This window comes from Sebastes umbrosus, chromosome 23, assembly GCF_015220745.1.
Source record: "Sebastes umbrosus isolate fSebUmb1 chromosome 23, fSebUmb1.pri, whole genome shotgun sequence".
Classification (NCBI taxonomy): domain Eukaryota; kingdom Metazoa; phylum Chordata; class Actinopteri; order Perciformes; family Sebastidae; genus Sebastes; species Sebastes umbrosus.
The window spans coordinates 15,955,738-15,973,592 of NC_051291.1; the positions used below are offsets into that span (position 1 = coordinate 15,955,738).

Genomic DNA, 17,855 nt, shown 5'->3' on the forward strand with positions numbered 1-17,855 from the left:
AGAGAAGTTTATTGCGTGTTATATTGTTCTGTAATGGACAATTTGTCTTTGGCACGCCGTCGTTAGCGTGCGTTCCCAGGCATAAGCTCACCCTGGAGTTTGAGCTCTGCCAGTTCAACCAAAGCACATGAGGAGCGATTGTGTGGAATTCTTTTGGGGTCAACCAATTTAGGAAGTGAATTTTCTCTTTCTTCAAATTTCATATCTTAATGATTACACGCCATGTGCCTTTTGGCGGAGTCCGCGAATCCACGAGCTGCGCAAGTGGCCCCTGCGGGAAGTGGAAAAAAAAGTCGATCTCAAAACCATTGAAGAAGAAATAACTCATAGTGAGCACGCTCTCAGCTCGTGCTTTGATTGGCTAATTGCTCGCTTTCTATGGTTTGTGATTGCAGTTGCGTCTCTGTCTGTGTGTGTGTGTCCATGTGTGTGTGTGTTTGTGTATGTGTGACCTTAAAGAGGACCTATTATGCTTATTTTCAGGTGCACACTTGTCTTTTGAGTTTCTATTAGAACATGTTTATATGCTTTAATGTAAAAAAAAAAAAAAAAATCTCATACCGGCTGTGCTGCAGCACCTCTTTTTACCCCTATGCAAATGTGTTACTTGGTGACATCACAATTCAGATATTTTACATGCACAAAAAACTATATAACACACTAAAGGAAAGGTGAAAAAAAAACATAATAGGTCCACTTTAAATGTTTGTAGAGGTCATGTGAGGTGAGCAGGCCTCAATAACCCTCAATAAAGAAGAAATGCCTGTTTAACCTGTCTATGTGCCTGTCTGTCTGTCTGCCTGCCTGCCTAGCTGTTTGCTCGGTCATGCCTGTCTTCCTGTTTATGTGTCTGCTTGCTGTGTCTCTGTGGTTAATTATGTCTCTCTAGCTGTCTCTCATCTCTTTCCTCTTTGAAGAGTGATCAAGCTGGCTAACTTAGCACTCAACTCCTGTCTTCCCTCTCACCTTTCCCTCTCCTTCTCCGTCTCTCTTTCCCTTTTTCTTTTATCTTCACAATGCAACGCCGCTCTACCCAGTCTTGCCTCAAGGTTAGTACCGCGCGCCTATTTTTTCCTTCTTCCGTCACTGTCTCTCTCTCTCTCTCATCGCGCTCTCTCCTTCATTGTCATACTTCTCGTCCTTGCATCGAGACACTCTCTCATCTCTTTTCACTCTGTCATGAACTCTGTTTTTAATCATTCTCATCATGTCCGTCTGTCTTTGAAGGAGACACCTTGACTTTCACTCCGCTCCCTCTCTTTCTCTGCCACATCACTGCCTCTTTTGAAGAGGAAACATTATTGTTTCTTTTCTCGCACCCTCCATTACAGTCCTGTCACGATACCAGCGCTAAGGTCAAATTTCAGGCTACCGCAGCAAACAAGAGAAATGTTCGAGCAAAGTATCGCCATCATTAAGTTGGACAGCTGTGAACTTTTGCTCAGAGTTCCTCTTACTTCTGTTGGGTTTCTGTCTTTGTGGCTTTTATAGAGAAATCACTCCACATTTTGTTCCTGTTATACGTTTGTTAAACAGTTCAGACCCAATTTTGAATGTTCGACCGAGGTTTCGCAATCTTTTATGGTCTGATCGAGTTGCCAGGCAATCAGCGGAGACTCCAGGAAGTCGCCGCTCCTAGCCAAGAAATAGTCCGGCAAATAACCGCCACTAAACCGAAACTTGTGGTTGTTGGACGGATTAAACAAACATGATATAAAATGTTAATTAGTGAGCCTTATAGGTGCTGGTAGATGGATTTTTTTTACTGTTTCTAAATCTTAACGCTGAGCTAAGCTAACTGGCTGTAGCTTTATATTTAACGGACAGATATCACCTCACTCTTGATAAAAAAAAGTGAAAACGTCCAACTTTTCTTTAAGTATGGCACCATAAAGCATCGTCCATATCCCAATATTGAAAAAACTCCCTTATTTTCCTTCTTTTTTTGACCTCTAAATATTCCTATCTGCACTCAGGAGGTGACTCCGTAATGACATTTCAGCATGCAAAACCAAAAAGTCCGAATTAGGTCTTTTTTAACAGACATATCAAAGTCATATTGAAACGTCTCTGACCTGCACATTGTGATCGACCACATAATAACCACTTGTCCCTTCTGTTTCCTGCATAAATCTGGTGGTCTGAGTGTTTTGTGTGCTCTGCTCCCGCTGTAAAGGTCTCCCCGGTGCCAGCTGCTCCTTTGCTCTTTCTTTTCTATTTCAACTTCCAGAGCCACTGTTCTCCCCGCCGTCTTGTCGGGCTTTTTCATCGCTGTTGTTCTGGTGTTTTGTGATTCAACTCTAGAGGGGGAGCGAAACAAAAGAAAAAAAAAGTTAGCATTGCCTTGCTGTCTGGTAGACGACAGAAGACTTCTTTTTCTTCTTCTGTCCTTTTTTGTGTGTCTTGTTGTTTTGATCTTGAGCTAAGGAACTCCTCATCCACTGCCAAATGTCTGACATCAAGGTTTCTGTATCTTAAAAAGGAATAGCATTGCTTCTTTCTCTATGTGTGTGTGTGTGTGTGTGTGTGTGATCCCTTTGAGGTCCTGTATGACTCTGAGCATTGAGGTGGTGCAGGGATTTGTCAGCTAATGGGTGACAACAAGCAGACACACACACACACACACACACACACACTCACACTCACGCTATCACAGACCCTTGCGCATTGTTTTTTTTCCTGTCCTCCACACACAAACACACATGCAAGAAAGACTTTGCCAGCTAATAGGTGACAACACTACAGTGGGGATGACTGCTGAGAGTTATCTAATTAAAATACCTTCACACACACACACACGCACGCACACACACACTATTCCCAGTACTAAGGGAAAATGAAAAACACACTTTTTGTTTGTTCAGTATTCTGAAAATAGACAGATCTACAGTATCTTACAGTGGCTGCTGCTCACTGTAAATTATCACTTTATTATCCTATTATATTTTCCTTTGTAGTATTATTATATTAATCCTTGCATTTTGTTGCTTCACTTCCTCATTGTTTGAGATTGCACACAGAAAAAATTCAACCTTGTTTTCCTTTTCTATTCTTCTGACCTTATTAAAACCCAATGTGTAGATGTAGAAGTATTATATTCTCTGCTTTATAACATACTGAGCTTGCACATATGGGGAAGGCGATAAAATACATAGATGGCCATAAGGCGTTATTATACCAAATAAGGAAATATATTATGCTTTACATGTTAAACAGGCGACGTCTTAACAAATATGTATTCCTTATGTTTGCTAAAAAGTGTTTGACAGACAAAGAAATACAAATATGTTTATGTTATCCTACATTGTGACATGACTTATGTTTTATGATTTGGGATTTGAGAAGGGTTGTGCTGCATAAACAGTGCTGTCAACACTAGCGCTGCGACGATTAAGTCGATAAATCGATCAACAGGAAATTTAATCAGCAGTCATTTTGATAATCGATTAATAGTTTTAATAATTTTCAGGCAAAAATGCCAAACCAGTTCCCCGGTTCCAGCTGCTCAGTTGTGAGGATTGATGATTTTATGATAATAAAGTGAATATATTTGGGGTTTGGATATTTGGTTGAATAAAACAAGCTGTATGAATACATCACCTCGGGCTATGAGAAATTCTAATGGGCAATATCATTATTTAATATAATAAAAAATGAATCATTCGTTGCAGCCCTCAAACTCATGTTTATAAGCGATTATTATAAAAATCAAGAAAAAAGATGATGTTTCAAGGTGATGTCAATGTCAAGTACACACAAAAATCACAAGAAAACTCCAAAGAACCCTCTTTTTAAACAATCAAAATGCCTTTATAATAATAACTTTATTTACATAGCACCTTTCAAATCAATAGTCATAGCCATAGTCGTATTAGACCTAAAAACAAATGGAACAAGAGGCCGTTTTAATAGCGGTATTCCCATGTTTTCAGAGCTGTTAAAGATCCCGAGGTCTCTGGAACCCCAAACAGAAACATTAGGGTTAAAAGAAAGCTACTGTATTCATGCAGTTAACATCATACTGTAGGCATTGAGACGTAATAATAGCCGTCTTCTTGTTCTGTCCACTCATCTACAATATAATCTAGAGTTCAGATCAGAGGATAAATATGAGGCTAAAGAACAGAGTGTCAGTGTGTTGTCCTCCATGTAAAACAAAGACACAGCCAAGATCAACTGCAACTCTCTGTCACATGCGTACACTATTACTATTATCTAAACAGTTTCCATTTAGTGGTATGGTTAGTTCTGATTGAAATGGGAATATATCCAGGGATTATGATTTATTAGGACAGATGCTATTAAAGAAGACTTTTCATTCTGTCTAGTGGTCTTCGTGGCTTTACCTCCTTATTTGCTCTCTACCTCGGGGATTTTCTACGGATCATTCTGCAAACAACAACATAACTATTTCTTTCTTTATTCCTACACAATGTCATCCTTGTGCTGTAACTTTTTCTTCCACACCGAGAGCAGGCAACACTATTATGTTTTTGATCTTTTTTTTTTTTTTTTTAAATGTTTTATGGTTTTTATGGGCTTAGTAAACCAAACCAATATTTCCTGTATTTTCAAGGGAAATACTGAATTCCGAATGGTTAAAAGGAAATCCTTGATGTTAATGTTGGGTGAACTATGTGCAGTAAACATACATGAGGCCCCCGAGCATTTCTGATCAAATATTTATACAGGACTCCAAATGTAATATTAATATTACCTTAATGTGGGTCCCTGAATATCAGCAGCATGCTAATGAGGGAGGTTAAAAAAAGTTTTTTATTTTGGAGAGACTTTGAGGTTTACTGAAGTTTATGAGATTTTGTACATGTGTGTGTGTGTGTGTGTGTGTGTTTTCATTTGTACTGCTCGTTGCCAGAAGTATTCGCTCTATTTTTTTTAATGAAGGCTATTCTATGTGTGTACATTTCTGTACATGTGTGTATGTTTATATATAGCATATTTGAGTGTGTGTCCGCACATTAGGGTATTTTTGAGGTTTTGCAAAATTTAGGAAGTTCAAAGTGCTGTCAACAAGTATAGTGTGTGTGTTTACGTTAGCGTGTGTATTTACACGATGTGCCACCATGTTTGCGTGTGTGTATTTCTGCGCAAATGTTGGAAAGTGGACCCATGTTGTTCTGTTACACGCCATTGCGCGCACAACTGTGTGTGTGCGCTTTAGATATTTGCGTGTGGTCCGACCGAGAGACTCTAATACAAAGCAGGTTGTGTTTGGAACAGTTGACAGCACCGACTATGTGTGTGTGTGTGTGTTGTGCGTGCCACTATCAGCAGAGTTTTGGTGAATTCGTACACTTGGCGCGGTTTTTGTGTGTGTGTGCAGACGTGGTCTCGCTGCACATTTGTACGTCGTGTTTACAGCGTTGTGGGTAAAGCGAACCCTCCCGTGATTCCTTCCTCCTCCAGCGGTTTGCAGCAGTTGTTGAGAGTGATTTCAGAGGGAGAGTGAAGGAAGTATTTTACATATTAAAACAGCTTCAAATGGCACTTTGCCTCCGCTGAGCCGAGCCATCGGGTTCACCGAGCAACTTCTGCTCCTTAAAGCAAGCAAGAGTAATGAAAGTGTTTTAGTGTTTAATTAAACATGTGTAGATTCACAACTGCAACTTTAAAAAAAACAAACTATGCCTATACAGTTGAATTTGAACTCATGTCACAATATTACAGTTACACAATAATATAGAAATATTGTTAATGCGATACGTTATAGTACCCTATACGGATATTATCCTGCCTTTTCCACAACCCTACCAGACCCATTGGTTCTTGCATCATTACAAACCCACAGACTTTCTTTTTTAAAATCAAGTCAACATCCCAAAGTTTTTAAAGATATTAATGTATGATAAGATAGATCAGGATGGGGAAATATGCATAATACATGTAGAATATATCCACTTGATATAATTATGCAGCAATAAACATGGCTTTGGTAAGACATTCATTCTCAGCACTTGATTCCCCAGATCTTTTTTTATGATTAAGTTCAGTCGCACTTGTCTTCGCAAATTTAAAAGCATTCATGATTTTTGTAAATTCTATTTGTTATTATTCTGTTGTTGAAATGACATTACATTTGGTGAAAAGCACATTATGACTTGTTCAGGACTTGAAGCTCAAAGTTTAGGACTGGACTGAACTTAACTTGCGATTTGCTTGTCTTGACTTTGGACTTGTCATTCTTGACTTGGGACTTACCTGTCTTGACTTGGGACTAGTTGGTCTTGACTTGGGACTTGACTCTGGACTTGTGTGTCTTGACTTGGGACTTGACTCTGGACTTGTCTGTCTTGACTTGGGACTTGACTCTGGACTTGCCTGTCTTGACTTGGGACTTGACACTGGACTTGCGACTTGCCTGTCTTGACTCGGGACTTGCCTGTCTTGACTCTTGACCTGTCTGTCTTGACTTGGGACTTGACTCTGGACTTGATTTGGGACTTGAGTAAAAAGACTTGAGACTTGCAAAACAATGTCTTGGTCCCACCTCTGCCTCTTAGTATTATGCATATGGGAATTGACATGTTTCTTTACATTTTAAATTGACATTACATTTGGTGAAGAGCACATTATGACTTGTGTAGGACTCAAAGCTCAAAGTTTAGGACAGGACTTGACTTGCGATTTGCCTGTCTTGATTTGGGACTTGTCAGTCTTGACTTGTGACTTGACTCTGGACTTGAGTGCAAAGACTTGAGACTTATTTGTGACTTGCAAAACAATGCCCTGGTCCCACCTCTGCCCCTAAGTATCTGTTGTTTCAGTATCACAGCTGATTGACGTCATGATACATTAGATTCATATGCAGATGGTAAACCATTATAATGAAGATGGAAAACATCAAATTTGGCAAACAAAAAAAGTTTGTGATGGTTGCAGCGGCCTGTCATCCATAGTTTATTTTTTTAGAGAGGAGAAGAAGAGGAGTCAGAGGGAAAGTAAGGCACAGGAGATGGAAGTGACAAAAGAGGGAGTGGAAGGAATCAGGGAGAGGAAAGGAGAGAAGAAATGGACCATGGTCTGATGAGAATATTTCATCCAGAGGAAAGAGTAATGTTGCATTTGGAGAGGGAGCGAGTGTGGAGACGACTGAGAGGAAAGGGGAGCGGTGAGGCGAAGTACATTTGTCTTCGTACACTGGTCTGATGCAAATAAGTGATTGCTTTTCATGCAAATGATTATAATGAAACATGAAAAAAAATGGGTAAATACGTGGAGGGAAAGGTCATTGTTGGTTTTAGTGAGCAAGACAATTCCAATGAGAGGAGGAGGAGGAGGAGGAGGAGGAGGAGGAGGAGGAGGGAACTCGCCGTGGTCCGATGCAAATGCGTGATAGTTACCCATGCAAATGACCTAAGTGCTGAAAAGTGATACAAGAAAACAAGTGTTTAGCATTAGCAAAAGAGGGAAGTGGGAACTGAGTGTTGAGTCAATAGGAAACATTGCAAACTAAAAAGTCTCTTCCACATGCACATACGTGCAGTAAATGTAGCATGAAGGGGGGAAACCTCAGAGAGCTAACCAGATGGTTGGAGCTTCCTGGAAATCCTCCAATAGGAACATTCCTGCCGGTTTATGACCTGTTACACACTCACACAGGGCGTAAAGCACAAAATTGATCCCAAATATTCAAATTTATCCCACGTTCAGGGTGCAAAAATGAAATCAGGACGGAAGAAAGGAAGCAGAAATAATGAATCCGACTCCACGCTTACTTCATCTGGTTTCCTGTTTCACATTTTGAGCCCCGATTTGGATGTGATAATGATGCAATGTAGGCCTTTTAAAATGCACGCAAAAACAACACGAGTAAAACATGTGTACACACACGCAGCTTAACGCGCTGATTATTATTCCGTGAGCTTTGAACGCCCAGGTGCTGCCGAGCCGTTTTGGCCCCGTCGTCGCCGCATTTCAATTTTTCTTCCAGCTTCCCAGATTTCTCTGGATTGGTTTGGAATTGGGCCCCCTGGACCTTTTAGCAAACACATTGAGGATTTTTATGTTACCATCCTCTGCCAATATCATTTCTCAACTTTTCTGGCAGTGTTACTGTAATGTAAAAAGCCATTTGATGGATTAGTCCCATTACTTTAGGTTAGTTTAGCAGGTAGTTTATGGCTCAGATAGACAGGAAAGATGAAAGAGACAAGGTGTTGTAAAATATTTCAACGCTGGAATATGTAGATCACTCTAGATGTAAACAAATAAACTTTATACTCGTGTAACTTCAGACGGGATGATTGCACTCAAAGGAGTAAAGCAGTGGAAATAAAATAAGTGAAACAAGCGGCGTAGGATTGCAAATGCTCAGAGCTTTGTGGCGCACAGAGGAAGGGTCAAAGGTCATGTGGCGATTGAAACCTGTTTACACCTTAGGAAACAAAACGTGCAGAGTACAGCTCGTAAAAAATGATTTCCCATGAGAGCACATGCTCTGCTGCTGCTGGTGTGACAAGAGTTTGCTGTGGATTCCCATCACTGGTGGTCAGCCCTTTTTACTGGCAGCTGCAGCGATGGAAGTGAGGAAAATGGATTTATCTACGAGCCTGTAAAAAGTTATGCTGACAGGATCGCACACACATGCATAAACATTTGCGCAGAGCAGGCATCTAAAGAATGCAAACATACAAAAGACTCACGGACGAAGAGAACGACTTTTATTGAGTTTCTGATGTGAGTCAGCAGTTTTTGTTTTGTCTTTGTTGGATAGACTTACACATTTATCCCTTATGTTTGACTTATCTTTCATCTGTGTCATGATTCAGTAGACGTTGTTAAACCTTACTGGTGTAAGCTCAGTCCACATCTGTCTGTGTATGAAAGGCATGAGAGGTCCATGATCAAGTCAAGCTGCTGTGATAGCTGATAGGTCTGTGACAGAGCCACAATGGCTTCCAGACAGCTTAAACAGGGATTAAACCACTTTCTCCATCTCCCAACCCTGCTGCTCCCACGAGGAATCTCTCCGTCATTCCCCAGATGATGATTTAGACTCCGCTTCCCGACACCCAGTAATCCCTCCGTGAAAAGACCTTCATGCTTCCCACTGTGGAGATATCTCAGATGTCATCTAGTCATTGATTCATAGCTCTTTATTGAATTCCTGTGCTGATCTGTACATGATATTGGCCCTAAGGGGTTTCATGAAGGCATTCTATTGCACAGAATAGTTCATCAGAGTGTCTTGCGGTATCTTCTTAATGGCAGTAACAGACCGCGTGTCCTGAATGTGTTCGGTGGGAAACGGTTCCACTCTATATATTAAATATCAGCTGCACTTGTGTGGCCTGCCAGCATTGTGAATACAGGTCAGTTTGGTCGTGAAAGCAATGCAGAAGGGCCTTCAACTTGCATTCTTTCTAGTAGCCAGCAGGGGGCGACTCCTCTGGTTGCAAAAAGAAGTCTGATTGTATAAAAGTCTATGAGAAAATGAGCCTACTTCTCACTTGATTTATTACCTCAGTAAACATTGTAAACATGTGTTTCTGTGCGTACATGCAGGGTCGATGTGGCAGATTTTTACCGTCACAGATGATGTTTAATGCTCTTAACGCTGGTACTTTCTTATGGCTTCTCTACTTTTTTTGTTTGTTTGGTGAAATAGCATTGTAACAGCTTATCAATGTCATATCAAATCAGGAAGAAAATAATTATATTTAGGACTTTTCTGATTTAGGGTTTGATATTGGATTGTGTTGGATAGGATCATTAGATATGGTATGTAAGGGACGAGGCAAGGCCAGTAATACGGCCTTCTTCTTTGTTGCATTTTTGCTTTTATTTCATGGAATAAGGGGAAAAAGAGGAGTGATGACTTGATGTTAAGCTTATATGGTGAACGCACTATTTTATTGAGGCATTTGTGCATTTTTTAGAACACAAGTGGCTAAATGAATACAGGCCAATTTGTACATTTCTTTGAAGCACTTTATTTAAGTCGAGACAACATTTTTGAGACATACTCTTAGAGGTGTAGAATTCATGTTCATGCAACTTTCTGATATTGAATGTTTGTGGTCCAAATGCTAGTGATGCAATAAAATCATTGGAGCTTAATTATCCTCTCTTCTAAATAGACCACTTCCATGACCAGCGCCTAGTTTTTGGTGTGCATTTACCACATAACTCCATGTCCATGAATATCACAATTCTTAAATTTGTGAACTCCAGACACGTTTTGAAAACTAAATAACTTCTTAGTGAAAACAAATCATTGCCAGTGTGTTTTATAGACACACAGGAATCGAATGTGTCACAAAAATGGGGAAATATTCCCTTTTTTAAATCATAAGAGAAGTCAAAACTACTGTATGTAGGTGATGCATTGATTTTGACGTTATATTTTGCGTGTGTGTGTGTGTGCGCAGGCAGATGAAGGACCAGTCGAAGAAGGTGGCCAACTTTAAACACAAGGAGCAGCTTGAGAAGAGCAGGAACGCCCAGCTGATGGAGGACGCCAGGAAGAGAGAGGACAATCTGAACGAGAGCTCCCTGCAGATAAAGGTATGGAGGGAGGAAGAGGAGGGAGAGGAGGGAGGTGCGGGTTAAAGGAAGGTGACGGGGGGAGAGGGTGAAAAAAGTGAGACAGAAAAAGTTTCTCTCCGTCCTATACCTTGAATATTTTCCGCTATCACAACAACGCTTCATCATAACGTGACAATTGTGACAGGGAGCAGCCTGAGGCAATGTCAAACACACTCTCTCACACACACACACACACACACACACACACACACGATGCAGCTCTCGCTCAGGGAGTGCGTGAGAGGGGGTAACTGAAGAGGATGATTGACAGGGAGAGCAGATGGAAGATGGAGGGGAGGAAAAGAGGAAACAAAAAATGGTCAGAGAAGTGAAGGGGAGAAAGGAGGTGAGAGGTGAGGAGGAGACGATGGGAAATATAAGGAAACACACACTCTAAACTATGTAGTGAATGCTGTGGTTTTTTAAAACGCTTCCTGTGGTGTGAGATCATCTCCTAATTGTCTGCCGGGGTGTCAAGTGACCACAAGATGAGCAGTCATGATGATTGTGACTGTGGTTTTCCTCGTATTTCTTCAGATTTTAGGTTTTCTTCCAACTTTTACAAAAACATTTAGCACCAAATCTGTGTAACAAATGGTATCAACCATCAATTAATTAATCAAAGAGGGTTGGAGTGGAAGAGGTTAAACATATTTCTGAAATAGAAACGTAATCCGGGAGAAAATATGTTCCCTCGAAACGCATAAACAGTGCAGTTTCTTTGTATGGGAACATACTTTTTATTCAGCCAGGCTGTTTAATTTCACCTTTTTCACCCCTTTTTTCCCTTAAACTTCCCCCGACTTCCTCTTTCCTCGCCCATTCTCCTCTTCCTCCTCCCTCTGCTCTTCCAGTAATCGTTAGCCTCGGTGGCTTCTCTGATTAGAGGCAGATGAAAACACTCTTTCTGTGTGTGGGTGTGTGTCTGTGCGAATAAGCGCCCTCTAGCTATGACTGATCTTTGGTTTCAGGAGTTTGGAAGTTGTCATTTATGTGTATGCGTGTGGTTAGGAGATGATCCGATAGCTATGTGAGTCACTCCGACTTATGGGACCGCAGCGGTTACAACCATAACTAGTGTGTGTGTCAATTGTCAGAAATTCTTCATAGTTTAAAGCAGCACTGGAGACTGTAAATGGAATGTGAGTGTAATTCAGGCCGTAAATTTAATTCAATACAATAAGAGGATTTAATCTAATTAAAGTCCATCTCAGGCCGCATAGTTAGACACCAAGTAATGTTGGATCTGGAGCAGGATTCAGACTCACAGCACATGTGTTGGAGATGTCCTGGAGGTTTTGTTCATCACCACTAGAATGTCTCATCCTCTCCCTCCCGCTCTGTCTCCATCAGGTATTCATTCAACTCTAATTTAACCAGGAAGCCTGGCAAGAGGAGAAATAAGCTCTTTGTGGGGAATCGGTGGGAAGTTCATGTAGTCATCTCACTTGGAAACAGCTTCATGTGCGACTGGGAATTCCTGAGAATCCTCAGAGGCTGATGAAGATCAGATTGTCTAATTTGCGAGTCTTTTGCAGCTTATTCCAGTTCGCTGAGAGCAGCAAACTGGAGTGAGGAGTGTCCAAGGTCTTAACCGTGGGGACATGTTAAGCAGGATGTGACAGGGGAAAACTCCTGTTACGGGAAACTGATGTGATTTAGTAATACGCAGTCTGTCAGATATGAAGGATGTCAGATCAAGGGGAACTTTTGTACTATAAATGAGTAAGCCAATTGTTTTTTTCTGGCTAGTTCTTCTTCTTTCGGCTGCTCCAGTTAGGGGTCGCCACAGCGGCTAATCTGTTTCCATCTAGTTGGTAAAAATCTGGAAATCAGCTTTTTATGATCCGCATATTTGATTTGGTGGGAGGAAACCAACGCAAACACAGAGTGAACCTGCAGTAGAAAAACCCAAATCGAATCGGGGATCAAACCCAGCTAACCACTGCACCACCATTCAGTTCCCTAGCTAGTGTCGTCTTAAATTAAAAGCCTCCCTAAAATAATATCATTAGACCCCATGAAACCATTTGATGACCCAGGATAAATTATAACAAAAATGTTAGAGTTATTGTATATTAGAATCTAGGGCTACAATTAACAATTATGTTTGGTCTATGAAATGTCAGAAAATATCACAACAATTTCCCAAAACTAAAAAGCTTGTTTTGTCTGACTAACAGCCCAAAGATAATCAACTTGCAATGATATAAAGCAAACAAATCCTGACATTTGAGCAGCTGGAACCATCGAATGCTTGGCATTTTTAATTTCAGATAATGAAGCCTACTGACTTCGGTGATCCCCTGACTCTTCCTCTAGCGTCACCACCATGCAGTTGGCATTTATGGTTTTGAGTAAATCTGTCCTTACAACTTCTGGATGCATTGGTTAGGGATGCCCCAATTTATGTTGACTGCCATCGGCCTATCGCTAAATAAAATGAGATTTTCCGATGTTTATCTGTTGTGTCACTTCAATTTTGCGCCGGCTAAATGTTGTATTCAAATTATTCATAAATGTGATTGAATTTGTGCTCAAAGACGGTGTAATGAAATACTGAATGACTTCAAAACAGCTCAGTTATTTTTTTTTATAGTGAAGATGTCTTTGTTTCCCTGGCACACAAGGGCAATAAATAACAAAAACTTCAGCTTAACGACAACATCATGTTAAAACTTGAATGTGTCCAACCCTTTAGTTTATTACCACATACTCGCAAAAGTAATTTAATTCCCATCATAACATGCTGACGTTCGCAAGTACAGCCTCACAGAGCTGCTAAGCATTGCTGTAGACTCAGCAGTCGTCTGCAACAGTTTATACTCTCTTTACATCGCATACTTTCTCTCCGTAGGACTCCCTCCGTCTGAAGGAGGAGCGCATCGAGGAGCTGGAGGAGGCGCTGAGGGAAAGCGTTCAGATCACAGCGGAGAGGGAGGTGGTGCTCGCCCAGGAGGAGCAGGCACGCACGCACTCCGACAAACAGGTACCGTCTCTCTCAGTAGCAAAAAAGTGTGCTACTGCATGTCCCAAACCTTTCCTTAAACTCAACCCCTATCAGTCACTTTACACAAATGTTCTCACTTCTGAGGATTTCCTTCATGTTCCTGTCTCTCTGGGATATTTGCACAAGGAAACACACATACAGACAAACATCTTTAGGGCAACATAGAAACTCTTTCTGACATAGCCAAACATCGCTGGTGCCAATAGCGGCTAATGGCAGCGGCAACACACATGCCCTGTGCCAACTGAGCTCATTCAGGTGTGGCTCTGTGTGTGTGTGTGTTTGCCCAGTCACTCCTCATTTGGAGGAGAGGTAAACACGTCCCTATTTAAAGAACAGCTTGTATTTTGTCCGTTTCAGCCAGAGCGCACAAACATCTTTTTCTTAAAGCCCGACCACTCCAATTTGTAACCTGTTTTATCTATATTGAGACAGTAGGAAAGCTCACAGCGGTGTTGAGGGAGGCTCAGAAGGGAAGGGCTTAGTGGATTCAACCTCAGACCAGTCGCTCCCCTGGGTACCAGTGACTTAACGAGGCCATAGAGATGGGAAATGTTCCTCAGAGCCTGGATGGGTTTTGACAAGTGGGAAAAAACAGCGTGGGCTGTAAGGATGAAAACTGCCCTGAGAAAACATGGCCCGCTGTAGCTGTTGGCAAAAACGGCCGGACTCCATTGTTATTACTGCCTCTGAATGTTGGCCGTCCTCTGTGGCCTTTACAGCAGCCTACTTCTGGACAGACACATAAAGACAGGCATGCGAGCACACTATTTTACTGCTGACACCCTCAGCCGTGGTTAATATTAGAATAAGTTCCAGATAGACATATGTAATAGAAGAAAGACAGACCACGAAGCGAAGACATGCAGATGGATGTAAAGAAAATGATGGACAGACGGGTGGCAAATGATTCTTTCTTAGCAAAGACACAACAAGGCTTACAAAACTTAATCTTCTCCGCCTCCGTCTGCAGACCTGTACCGTTCAAACTCACAGAACTTTATTTCAAATTCCAGTCAAGATCTTAAAGTTTCAAAGTTGCTACAGGAAAACATATTTAATATGATGCACACGACAGCTCGGATTTTTTTTTTTGAGGTAATGATGCAACCAAAAAGAAATAGCATTTTGGAGGTGGGTGTTAGACTGTGGGAATTTGATGCAGCTGTAATGATGTGTTTGAACAAGGAGATACAGAATATGTGTACGTGGTATCGTCAAGTATGTTTGGGAGCTTTCACAAGCCAACATTTAGTCCATTCTAATCAAACTCTGGTGCAGTTCGTGCGGGCAGTGAACCCAGTAATCGTACTACCAAAACAACAGGTCCAAGACCACTTGCGAGAGGTGGACTCGGACTGTTTTTAAGCGAACCAAAACGCAGGCTGCCTCCGCGGGCATTTGTTGAGATGGACCGATGTTTGCTTGACATCTGGGCCGAAGAGAACACACAGAATATGCTAAATAAAGTCTGCAAAAACAGTGACGTTTAGAAAGTCATAAACTGCAGGAGAAGGGATTTGTTCACATGGTAGATCAGTGCCGAGTCAAAGTGAAAAAAGTTAGACAGCAATATATCAAAGTCAGTGATTCCCTGCATAGAAGTGGCGGCTCTCGAGACAAAAAAAGTACACGCCCCTCGGCAAATTATCTTTTTTATGTGGTCCACTTGAACTTGTGCACTGTGAAACTGAACCAGACTAAATAGAAAATGAACCAAAAGTATAAATTTCACTCTGATTGTTACCAGCCAAACGGACACAAACACAAAACATCACGTGCATTTCTTTGCACATAATATAGTCATAATTCATAACCATGAAACTCTCAGAAGATTGGATTGGAGACAAGCGTCCTGGAGCTTACAGTCTCCTTTTCCACATCTGCAGGTCTCCTTTGCATCATCTCATTAAGTCCACAGTAACTACAAAGAACAACATGATGAGTTGTTGTTTCCGTTTGTGGAAGCATTGCATCACTAATGCTGCCATCATTTTTTTAATCCATTGCCAGACTAATTTGCCAAAGTCCTCATGGTTCTTCAGATCCGGTGTGAAGGCAAACAAAAATGCGCCACAGGCTCTTTTAGTTCCTGAGTTTAGTTCCTGTGGTTCTGTAGTTTCCGGGAGCAATTTGGTCAAAAAAACGCTGATCCGGTAGTAACCTATGACTTAATTACAATTCCACAAAAAAAGACAGAGTTGCAGAGAAGATCAAACCGGCCTCAGGCTTTGTGTTTTCACAACAGCGAAGATTGGAACACGTAAAGGAAAGATGGAAACATCACATCCAACGTGTTTTTCCTCCTGAAGTTGACCGTGGCTTAATTTGTTTACAGTAATCGTGCCAATCTTTCACATTTAATTTGGCAGCGACGCATTGAAACGCTTCAAAATGCTACAAGTGGCAGCTTTAATTAGACCGAACAGAGGCCATTTAGGCCAGGCCAGGGTGCTGGAGAGCGTCCCCGTCTTAAAATGCTTCAGCGGAGGAGGAAGGAGTAGAAAAAACGTCAGCGTTGCGGTGGACGAGTGGAGATGGCAGCCAAACACTCGGCGCAGTCCTCACCCAACATCAACAACACTAACTCAGCCTTTCAGCGCAGACGCGCACGCAAGCCCACGTGTGCGCGCGGGACTCACAGACAGGACAGTAATACACAAGACACACAGAAACATGGCGGAAAGAAGTGCTAACTGCTATTTAAACAGCGCACCGGGGCGCAGCACAACATGGCATTCAGCAGGAGCCAGATGGACGCGACGTCGGTTTGCTAACTGGAAACGTGTCTTTATATACACAAGTAAATTGTAAATAAATATTTTTGCGTTCCCGTTTTGCAACTGCGTCACCGCAATTACCCGCTCACATAATGATTTATAAAATGATGACAGAGGGAGAGACAATTTCCTCCCTTAATGAGGACGGCCTGTTCAAAGGCTCACTCATTGCTTATTATAGCGTTGGCACACACACGCACATGCAAATGCAGCCAAACCAGGCACATTTACACACACACACACACACTGACTGTGTGTGTAGACATGCACGCACACACCTTTAGTATGCAGCCCTATATGGACAACCTGTGTGTGTGTTGGTGAGAGAGAATGTCCCATGTACAGGGTTCGCCCGGCAAAATCGGTTGACCAAGACCACATGAAAATATACTAAACCTTTTCTGCTAGACATGAGTCACCGCTGTATTTGTGATCGCTGAAGAAAGGTGTGTGCATGCGCTCGTGTGTGCGTGTGTGTGTGTGTGTGCGACAGAGAAATGAGTCAACAGTATGACACACTCCATCTGTCCCTTCAGAGACCAAACTAAAGACAGACGTCCTCTCCTCCAGCTTTCCGTCTCTCATTAACCAGACAATTTAATTCTTGAACTCAGTGCACCTTCTTCTTTCTTCCTCTTAAAATAAAGCTGAATTCACTCTGACGCACAAACACACACACACACATTCAGTAGACTGAAGGGGTTGCTCTCCTCCTCCTCCTCTCCTCCACCTCCTTCTGTTCCAGCCGGGCCTCGTCACTCCTCACTCCTCCATCTTTCAATCTCTGCATCTCTGATGTCGGCCAAAGGCCTTTCTCTCTCCTCCTTTTCCCTCTACGCCTTCCTTTCCATGTCCTTATTTTACAGTCATCTGCCTCTCCTTTCCTCTCCTCTCCTCTCCTCTCCTCTCCTCTCCTCTTCCCTTCCTTTCCCTTCCTTTCCTGTCCTGTCCTGTCCTGTTCTCTCATTTTACAATCATCTGTCCTCCTCTCCTTTCCTCTCCAGTCCTTTCCTCTCCTCTCCTCTTCGACTTCTCTCCCTCTCTTCTCTCCTCTCCATTTTCCTCTCCTCTCCCTCGCCTCTTCCTCACTTCTCCTCTTCCTTTCCACCTTCCTTTCCTCTCCATCTTCCTCTTCCTCTCCTCTCTTCCTCTCGTCTTCCTCTCCTCTCCTTTCTTCTTCCTTTCCTTGCCTCTTCTTTCTTTTCCTTTCTTTTCCTCTCCTCTCCCTCTCCGTCATCCTCTTCCTCTCCTTTCCTTTCTTTTCCTTTCTTCTCCTCCCCCCATTCATCTTCCTCTTCCTCTTCTTTCTTTTCCTTTCTCCTCTCCTCTCCTTTCCTCTCCTCTCTTCTCTTCTCTTCTCTTCTCTTCTCTTCTCTTCTCTCCTCTCCTCTGCTTTCCTCTCCTTTCCTCTCCTCTCTTTTCGTCTCTTCTCTTCTCCTCTCCTTCTATCTTGCCTGAAATGCATTTTTTAACGCTGCCTGTGTTTCTGACTGCTCAGTATTTTTGCGCTCCGTCTG

At 42.0% G+C, this 17,855-nt stretch overlaps 1 protein-coding gene across 9 annotated transcripts in view; it reads left to right on the forward strand.

Moving 5' to 3' along the window:
• LOC119482486 (ELKS/Rab6-interacting/CAST family member 1-like) overlaps positions 1 to 17,855 on the forward strand; it is a 175,987-nt gene that overhangs the window by 83,089 nt on the left and 75,043 nt on the right. For 6 of the 9 annotated variants that reach the window (XR_005205440.1, XR_005205441.1, XM_037760013.1 and 3 more), the window contains 3 exons: positions 1,038 to 1,049; positions 10,392 to 10,527; positions 13,406 to 13,537. Coding sequence is in view for 6 of the 9 variants with exons in the window: in XM_037760013.1 (XP_037615941.1) it covers positions 1,038 to 1,049; positions 10,392 to 10,527; positions 13,406 to 13,537 (280 nt within the window). In the remaining 3 variants the exon portion in view is untranslated. The remainder of the gene's footprint in view (positions 1 to 1,037; positions 1,050 to 10,391; positions 10,528 to 13,405; positions 13,538 to 17,855) is intronic. The other 3 variants (XR_005205442.1, XM_037760016.1, XM_037760018.1) reach the window with 1 other exon arrangement.